Below are 10,486 nucleotides of genomic sequence, written 5' to 3' on the forward strand. Positions count from 1 at the left end.
AGGGTAACGTCACCTTCAAAAGAGGGGCCTACCACTTTTCGCATTAATAACTTAATTAATTATCTTTCAATATTCCGACCCTTTGGGATTGATTGTATCCTTGCTGACTCAAACCACTGGGTTGAGGGTAACGTCACCTTCAAAAAAGGGGGCCTACTACTATAACTAAGATAATCTCTTAAAAAGTCCGAAAGTGCAAAAATCATCAAAGGATACATGAAAGGCGAGTCGGATCCAAGTGATTCATCTTGTTTATCTGTTTTATTTTATTTTTATTTCTGCATTTTTAGTTTTTATTTTCATGTTTTAAAATCTTTTCTCAAAAAAATTTTTAGATTGATTAGACGCTGAGGATAAAGCAGTACTAAAAGCTCTTGTGTCCTTGGGCGACCTCGGTATCTTACCAACGCTATACTACGCTCACGATGGATGCACTTTCCCAAGTGTGTGTTTAGTGTTAGTATAATATCGTGTTTTATAAATTTAAAACTTGATGAATGTGTAAAATGGGCTTAAAATATCAATAAAAACATATCACACTTCGCACACACCAAGTTTTTGGCGCCGTTGCCGGGGACACAAGGATTTTAAGAAAGTTTGGAATGAACGGCCTAATTATTTTTACTTATTTTTCTACTTTTTTAAGGATTTTTCTTAATTTTTCAATTTCTGCAGACTTCAGCACGGGCCGTGCCTGGTCGGACACGGGGTCGTGCCCATCAAACTTACTAACAGTTTTTGTTTTCTGAGTTACAGAAGAGTGACCACGGGGTCGTGCCGGTGCACCACGGGGCCGTGCTGAACTCCCCAGTAACTGGGATCCAGAAAACAATCACTATAACCACGACCACGGGCCATGGTCAGTGACCACTGGGCCGTGGTCAGTGACCACGGGGCCGTGGTGAGACTTCTGACCAATTTTCTTTTTGTTTTAATCGCAAGACTTGGAACCCAGTCTCAGCACCTGCGTAGTGCATGAGCTCCGGTTCCAATAAAGACATAAAAGAGCCTCTAGACGAACCCGAATGCTTTCTAAGAAAGAGACTAAAAGCTAAAAATCAAGAGAAAGCTTCGGGGAGCAACTTCCAATGGCGGATCAGCGTACCCTGACGGATTACTTACAGCCCACGGTAGGTAATCTCGGAGCCGCCATCAATGCACCGAATGTCGATGCCAACAACTTCGAACTTCGGCCGCATTTGATTCAAATGCTCCAAAATTCCGCAACCTTCCATGGCCTAGCTGATAAAGATCCTCATTTACATATTACCAACTTTTTGGAAATATGTGATACTTTCCGGATCAACGGAGCATCAAACGATGCTATCCGCCTCCGAATGTTCCCATTTTCACTAAAAGACCGAGCTAAGGCTAGGCTTAACACCCTCCCAAGTGGTTCGGTAAACACTTGGGATGAACTTGCCCAAAAGTTTCTATATAAGTATTTTCCGCCTTCTAAAACTGCAGAATTGATGACTGAAATTTACACATATCCACAAGAGGACGGGGAATCCTTATATGAAACTTGGGAAAGATTCAAGGAGCTATTAAGAAAATGCCCTCATCATGGTCTCGTAGTGTGGCAACAAGTGTCCACTTTCTATAATGGGTTGTTGCCACACACAAGACAAACACTCGACTCTAGCTCCGGGGGACTCCTAGGTAATCGTCGCTCAAATTGCTCAAAACAATTTTCAATGGCACACTCCCTGAGGCCCAAAATCTATTGCCCCGGGCGCCCATAAAGTGGATGAGAACACCTCTTTACAAGCCCAAATCGAGGCCCTATCTTCAAAAATCAAAAAGTTAGAAATGGCAAAAACAGCCTCGGTTATGGCTTGCGAAGGGTGTGGTGGGCCACATGAAAATTGGAGTAGTATGAAAGTAATGGATAATTAAACGGAAATGGCAAACTACATTGATAATAGACCTAGGCCGTCAGGTCACCCAACGGGCACCTACAACCAAGGATGGCGTAACCACCCTAACCTTGGTTGGAGGGAACCCGACAATAGTAGTAACCAACAAAACCAAAACCAACGAACAAACTTTCAACAACAACCAAGAAATGAGTCACAAAATTTCTCTCAACAACAACAAGGGGGATGGGAGAGGCTTGAAGACACTGTTTCACGCCTCATCTCCGAAACCGAAAAAAGGAACTCGGATCGATTCCTACAAGTGGAATCGAACTTTAGAAGTCAACAAGCTAGTATTCAAAACATTGAAAATTATTTAATACTTGATTAGTTTATTTTATTTTATATTAAGGGTATCATAGTAATTTCACACCAACTTAGCTGAGAAAACTAACCCCCATCCACGCCAGGGACTATCCGAGAACGAATTTGCCAAAGTTGGGGACTATAGCTGTAACTTTGAAAATGTAGGGACTAAAGTTGAAATTTGGGCAAACCACAGGGACTATCCGGGCACTTTTCTCATCACTATATATTTCATACTTGATAACCTTGTCTATGATAATATTTTAAGGTTCTGGTTCTGATTTAATTGGTACAATAAGATTGGTTATGCATAACAAAAACTTTCGGTTTCATTCGATTGAAATGAAAACAGTAAATCTTGACATGTGGGAAAGACACCTCTAACAAATTTACACACTGTATTGTATTTACATGTGGCATGTTGGTTTTGTTTGTGACGACTATGCTGATGGCGGCAACAAGTGTGGTCTGAAGGGTATCCATCATATTGCACCACCAGGACCGGTAACTAAGAAGGAAGCAATACTTTCTGCAAGCATTAACTTCTCTATAGCCACCTTCTCACCAAACCTGTATGAGAAACAAAGCTGTCCCTCTGATTCAGCGGATCCCACTTGCACAGGGAAACACACGACCGCGCTATCACCCAATGGTTTCGCATAATCATAAAGTTGTTTCAACGACTGATGAACTTCTCCTATGTATCTATCTCCAAGCTTACGCTTGCAATACAGCTTGATCACAAGCATCGTGCCATGATGTTCTAACCATTGTTCGCTTATGGAGTATTTCATGGTGTAGTGCCACGCCGGATTGGTCTTGCCGTGCTTGTCGACAGGAGTTCGTTTCTCCATTTCTTGGTTACCACCTATAAACACCTATTGTCATCAAAAGCATATATCAAAAACACATAAGATAAATAATGAGTTTCTAAGTGAAATCATATAAAAACACATAATAAACACCTATAATCAAATAATATATAAAATACATAAGATACATAAGTGATTTTATCTTTGATAATATGTAAATAACAAACTAACAAAGCAAGTAATACCTATAAACACCTATAGTGAAATCAAACATCAAAAACACATAAGATACATAATAAACACCTATAGTGGAATCACATAAGAAACATAATTGATTTTATGTAAATAACAAAGAAAGTTATACCTTAGCATAAACTTTCATTTTGAAAATCCGTCTTACTTCTCTTAAACCGTTTGCAGAATTAATGGTTGTCAAAATGGCATGAACAATCTATACAAATAGTGAAAATAACACAAAACACAAGAGGAGCGACAAAAACGTGACGTAAAACTTTATTATTTAACCCAAACCAAAAAACACCCCCAAACCCTAGATCTTACAAATGGTAAGATCTGTTAACAAAATACAGAACAATACTCATCTGATACAAACAATCAGATGTGTAGAAACGATGATCACAACCGATCATCAGACTTATCAAAGATCTATCAACAGAAACCAAAAAAACAAAGGATACAAACAAAGAACAGGGAAGAAGGAACTAATCTCCTGAACGACGTGAAGAAACACTGATGTACAGCAACTATGAATAATCCAACAGCTTCAAATAATCTTAAAGAAGATTGTCTTATGCAGCCTGGCTAATACATTTGATCATATTGCACACGAGAGCACGATCAAATTTTGGGGAAGACAATAATGAAACCCTAGAACACATCACAGCCCTTTTATATCTCCAGCCAATGAACTTACATAAAAGCCCTTCAATATTTACAAGGAACCCCTTAGACTTCTCAGCTGCACCATAAAACTGTTGTAACAAAATATAACAAACAAGACCGTATAGGCCCACTATCATAACAGGAGGCCCACTATGAAACAATGAAACAATGTAACAAGCCGTAACAAGCCCAGATAACTGGCCCAATATATCGCGAACATATGAATGAGAATTACTTCTCATCTTTCAACATCCCCCCTTCATTCATATGTTTGAACATCTTTATCAACCCATCATCCATACACTATATAAGAAACAATACCCATTGATCACATAAGATCATGTTACAACATGAATGACAATCTTAAAGACACTTTTAACACGCCCCCTTCATTCATGAGGCAAACATGTCTAAACTACCAAGTTTTTTCCTTTTTTTTTTTAAAAAACAAGTCAAAATACAAACAAGTTCACCTGTAAATGAGCCATATAGACAATATAGAGAAACAAATAAAACATGTAAGATTTCTATAAACAAAATTCTAACTTGGACAAACAAGTATTCAACTATACAATAAGATGAGACAAGAGATTCCTTGAAGTAACACAAATATCAATAACAAATCAAAGAACACTCTATAAAAATCAGTCAACAAGACAGATAAACTGTTCTAACTAAGAACACTAGACAACAATGATAGCCTACACAAACTCTGGCAAAAAACACAATCACATGCTTTAATAACCAACAAACAATATCTCTTACATAAGAGAAATATACAAGGCTAACACCACAACAGGCACGAACCACAAGATTCATACAACACTGATATATGAGAAGTATACACTTCTATATAAGACAACAATTCTAGCCTAAAGAACAAAAAAATCACATGATTTAACGTCCACACACAAGGCTAAGAATAAAGAGACATACGCAAGACAATAAGATGCAGCCAAACAAATTCTGATTAACCACAGAATACACATTTTGCAATCAGAATAACATATCTCACACGAGACAACATAACTCGGAACAAAGACTGAAAATAACAAATCATACGATTCTAAGAATTCAGAACCAAGTCCAAAAAACAATTCGTGTGAAGAACTCAAAGATAATTTGAATAAAGCAAAAAACTTTTTACAACTCCACAACAAATACAAAATCACAAGAGCCATACCAAATGCATAACATAATCAGATACACATCTGACAATCATAAAGCCACACGACTTTCACAACAAATACAAAACTCGCAAACATGAGTATCAAACATGGAATTACAAATCCCCATACAAAACAACTTCTACTAGATCAGAACACACAACAGAAACTTGATTCTCCCAAACTATAACAAGAATGGACTAAACTGACAAACTAAAAAAAACCATAGAACACTCCTTTCTTACCCAATTTTAAAGATTTAAAGATACATTTTAAAAAAATAATAAATTCCAACCCGGAATATACATTTCTCCACTTTTATTTCAATGATAAGAAATGAGCAGCAACGAACGAAACAAACAACAACGACGCACACAACATGCTAGTTTTTTTAAAAAAAAACCATTGACTTCAATAAGATGATTTTGAGCTTAGCCGATCTTTCTTGAAACTTGTTTGAAGCTCATAGTATGACAATAAATCCCAATCACGAGTAGACTAGCGTTTGTTAACAATTTTTTAGGAACATAAACCATGCTAAAGAACACCATTAAAAAAAAACAAATATCACAGAAGAATTCAAACAGAATCACGTATGCAATCCTAGAAAACTCACTAAGGTAATTAGTTAAAAAAAATGGCATACACATAGACAAAACAAGGCAATACAAACACAAAGTCTAACCTCATATATGACATCGAGAACGAATGATAAACATGCAATAGAAAACATGACCATTCAATAATCATACAAGATTCAAGAGACATAATAAACTCAGAATATACTCAAACTGGAATGACTTACAAAACCTAACCCTCTAAAGTAATCAAAGATAAGATCACATATACAGCCTGAACAACATACACAACAAGGATCATATATATAGCCTGAATTAACACAAACATGGATCTAAGAACACATCAACAACAAGCTCAAGACTAATACACACAGAACAAGACTCAACATGTGATAAACTCTTTCAAAAAATAAAAAAAATTTAAGACAAAAAACCAAGACAAAAAAACATATAAATGAACACAATATAAGCAGGAAAACACAAGCTAACAGACAGACAGACCAAACAAACCTAAGGCGAAACTGAGTCAGGGACCAGATTCCAGGTTCGTCACTCTATGGTGCCTGGACAAGCCTTTACTCAGGAGCCACGACTACTCCTATAAAACCTAAAAACCAAAAAAATGACAAGAAGACCACAAATAGACCGGTCCTCATTACCCCGGCATCAACTATTTCAACAACAGGAAATAAATGGAAAAATCTTACAGAGAGTGCTTATAACTCCAAGAGAGATCAGAATCGTAGTTTACATGAACCACCAGAACTGATCAAGCAACAATCAATAGAGACAAACCTGGTCAGTTTGCCCTGAATCTTCTAGGGATTCAGAGACCAACACAGGTCTTCAACAAACAGAAGACAAGATATCTCCTTCTTCAATATCAACAAACCCTAATTAGAGTTTGTGTGACACGGAATCCGAACAGATCTTACAAGATCTAAACCTGCACACACTTAAAAAAAAGATCAAACAGAACAGACACAATAAAATAACAAAAACAGATTCAGATCAAAACATGAGAACACAGTGATACCAAAAAAAACAGACTCAAGAGAACCTAGGGTTACAAAGTACAAAACCCTAATCCGTAGCACTTGAACCTCTAAAACTTAAAGAACAATAATGAGAAACTTTACTATATACACAAACCCTTGACAATCAACACACAAGATCAACAGACCTATGAACCACTCACAACTCTAGTTGCAGACTATCAACATAATAAACTGCCGTAATCACAACAAGAATAAGCTCACACGAGAGCTCTCAATGAACACAAAAAAATGTCAAGAATTACGAGAATAAGCAAGTTAGGGATTCAGATCTACAAACAAAAAAACAATCAACTGTCAAGAATTACGAGAATAAGCAAGTTAGGGATTCAGATCTACAAACAAAAAAACAATCAACAATTACAGCGGAAGAACACCAGAACCAGTATCAACCATAGATCGGAGCCTTGGCTCTGATACCATGTCAAAATGGCATGAACAATCTATACAAATAGTGAAAATAACACAAAACACAAGAGGAGCGACAAAAACGTGACGTAAAACTTTATTATTTAACCCAAACCAAAAAACACCCCCAAACCCTAGATCTTACAAATGGTAAGATCTGTTAACAAAATACAGAACAATACTCATCTGATACAAACAATCAGATGTGTAGAAACGATGATCACAACCGATCATCAGACTTATCAAAGATCTATCAACAGAAACCAAAAAAACAAAGGATACAAACAAAGAACAGGGAAGAAGGAACTAATCTCCTGAACGACGTGAAGAAACACTGATGTACAGCAACTATGAATAATCCAACAGCTTCAAATAATCTTAAAGAAGATTGTCTTATGCAGCCTGGCTAATACATTTGATCATATTGCACACGAGAGCACGATCAAATTTTGGGGAAGACAATAATGAAACCCTAGAACACATCACAGCCCTTTTATATCTCCAGCCAATGAACTTACATAAAAGCCCTTCAATATTTACAAGGAACCCCTTAGACTTCTCAGCTGCACCATAAAACTGTTGTAACAAAATATAACAAACAAGACCGTATAGGCCCACTATCATAACAGGAGGCCCACTATGAAACAATGAAACAATGTAACAAGCCGTAACAAGCCCAGATAACTGGCCCAATATATCGCGAACATATGAATGAGAATTACTTCTCATCTTTCAACAATGGTCAACTCCAGTTTTCGGCATTCCATTTTTGCATCTCTTTCTTGTTACCTGTAGCTTCTTGTGATTTGGTAGGTTGAGTGTTGATATTTAGCAGTGACTGTCTCAATATATGTCCAGAGAAAGATAGAAGGAAAATTCAAGGAAAGTATAGAGACGACTTTTGGAAGATTGGATGACATTGTAAATTAATATAATGTTAGAGTGGCCCTCCATGTTTATTAATTTCTATGGAATGTTACTTGACTGGGTCTTCAGCACATGGTGTGCAACTTGACAACTACCAATTATATGATATATTCTAACATTTGAGAATTGAGACAAGTCAGACAAAATTTATATTTATACGATGATGTCAGGCTAATTAGCTAGTTTGATCATTAACTAAAATAACAAGTTTTGTGTACAAATGTAATCTTAAAAAGCACAAGTATTTTATAATCCCTACCGTGTCGCGCTGATCCTCGCGGGTACTTAGGAACAACGCATCTCGCACCTCACCTTCATCCGTTGTTCGCTCTATATCAACATGAAAACATAAGTTGACAGTTGATCAATCTGCCTTTTCCTTGTGTGGGCAACCGTGTGTAATGCATTTCTTGAGTTCCAAGAAAATGATAATGGCATGAGTTTTGACAGAACCCTAATGGGTTTCTAGAGTTTTTCGACTATTGACTTTCAAGTGAACTGTAAAGGGAGTTTTGTATAGATAATGAAAACCTTGTAAATTATTATGTATTATTGATCAATATGTGTACTAATACAACGAAAACCTTCTAAATTATTATGTATTGTTGATCAATATGTGTAGTAATACAATAAAAAAAAAATACAAAAGAATCATAATTAAGTAATATCAGCTAAGTATGATAAAAATTAGGGGAGAAGAGATGGTTCACTAGTGATAGTTTCTATCACTCCCACTATCCAATCAAATCATGCCATGTCAGCATCCAATATTTTATCACAAGTGATAGAAATGTAGGGGGGTGGTATCACTAGTGATGGTATCACAACCTTTTTATTTATTCCATCAGTGTACAACTCCTCAGCACTAGAGTACAACCCACCATACACAAAGTTCCAAACTTCAACGCGTGACCACCACAACGCGTTAACTCTTCCACGCGTGGTGGATGTGAGTGGCGGCGGTGTGTGGTATTGTTCCACGCGTGATACCAAAGTATCACGTACCCACCCGGGTCCCCTTATAATTACAATATACCTTACCTAGTGTATTCAATCTAATATTGAATACTAACTGTTTTGTTTGGTAGCGAGCTCAGTCGATCAATCGGATGGTGTTTACCTCCTTCGTTTGTGAGTTTGATTGACATTTCAAATGAAATAACTCTTGTAAATTTCAAACATAGATGTATTAAATTTTGAGACTTTTAATATTAAAACTGTTTGTATTTATCTTGAAGAAAGTGCCATGTGTTTCTTAAACTTTGTGACATGGGCTTTACTCTACATTTAATATTAAATTCGTCGTTTGTAGTCAAAATTAGTACAGACGAATACGCTACTAGCACAAATCACTTTTATTAACTTCGTCGTTTGTAGTCAAAAGACCATATTGTACCGACGAATACGCTACTAGCACAAATCAATTCATGTCATTTATTTAGGGTTCTAGAAATTGGAATCTTGACTAGTAAAACGAATATGTTACACGTAATTTATATTTGTTTAATTTATTTTTATGAACAATTTGTTTAATTTATTTTTATGAACGGTGAAAAGTTTACTAAAATATAATATAAAAACGGTGAAAAGTTTTAGTAAATATAATATAAAAACTAGAAGATGCTAGAATAGGATTACACCAACTATTTAAGGAGGCACGGCTTTCTCAAGCTTTTTAGAAGGGTTGTATTATTGGGACATCGTGACACTTTAAATCGACACCATCTATACAAAGAGTATAGGGTATACGACTCGTATATGCTAAATTCAATTTCCAAGGTCAGTCAAAAGATATTGTCTTCACATGCTTAGCCAATACGCATCGTATAGGGCAAGAACAAAGAAATGTGGAAGTAGATACTCAACAGGGATATGTTGGGCGATTCCAACGCGCATCTAAAGAGGATAAATTTACCGGTGACGGGAGAGCCCCCATGGAACATTGGATGGAGCTGCCTCAGGAAGGACTCCTATTTGCCCATAGGTTTGGTGTGATTGTTCACGTATAAGACATGGAAGCAGCTCGACTTTATTCCCTTTTTATTATCCTGAGCGCGGATGTGTCCCTCATCAAGCAGTTACTTTGGTATTTGTTAATAGAGTCACTGGAATGACACATAATGGCGAAATATGTCAATATACGACTCCAATACGCATCGAAACAGCAAATCCCTAATTTTATTTTTTTGCCCTATACGATACGTATCGGTCTAAACGGTGTCATATAGCACTTATATACGCATCGTATAGACATATACGACGAGTATATTGTGACAACTCGTAATTCGAACCTATCTTTGTGTTAATGTAATGTATGTGGGCCCTATGTGATTATGTGAACTTTGATGATTAATGAGATGTTATGTTGTTATGATGTGTGCATGTATGTATGTAATTGGATTACACAAAACG

The 10,486-nt window shown here is 36.6% G+C and overlaps 1 protein-coding gene and 1 non-coding gene across 2 annotated transcripts; both read right to left on the reverse strand.

The window, feature by feature from the left end:
• Positions 1–1,466: 1,466 nt before the first annotated feature.
• On the reverse strand, positions 1,467–1,573 carry LOC118480117. Its single transcript, XR_004861753.1, has one exon. It is a non-coding gene; the product is annotated as a small nucleolar RNA R71 (small nucleolar RNA).
• Positions 1,574–2,483: 910 nt separating this feature from the next.
• LOC110881109 lies at positions 2,484–8,056 on the reverse strand. The gene is made up of 3 exons (XM_035974001.1): positions 7,891–8,056; positions 3,402–3,467; positions 2,484–3,103 (listed from the first exon to the last, which is right to left on the reverse strand). The coding sequence occupies exons 1-3, from the start codon at positions 7,912–7,914 to the stop codon at positions 2,708–2,710; spliced, it is 486 nt and encodes a 161-aa protein (XP_035829894.1). The 5' UTR covers positions 7,915–8,056; the 3' UTR covers positions 2,484–2,707.
• Positions 8,057–10,486: the final 2,430 nt, after the last annotated feature.

Source organism: Helianthus annuus, chromosome 6 (assembly GCF_002127325.2).
Source record: "Helianthus annuus cultivar XRQ/B chromosome 6, HanXRQr2.0-SUNRISE, whole genome shotgun sequence".
NCBI classification, from domain to species: Eukaryota; Viridiplantae; Streptophyta; class Magnoliopsida; order Asterales; family Asteraceae; genus Helianthus; species Helianthus annuus.

Coding starts and splice junctions, on each gene's coding strand:
- LOC110881109 (XM_035974001.1), bottom strand. CDS start 7,914: ATGGAATGCCGAAAACTGGAGTTG. Junction 3,468..7,890: donor AATGCCGAAAACTGGAGTTG/ACCATTGTTGAA, acceptor GCCATTTTGACA/ACCATTAATTCTGCAAACGG. Junction 3,104..3,401: donor AAATGAAAGTTTATGCTAAG/GTATAACTTTCT, acceptor TGATGACAATAG/GTGTTTATAGGTGGTAACCA.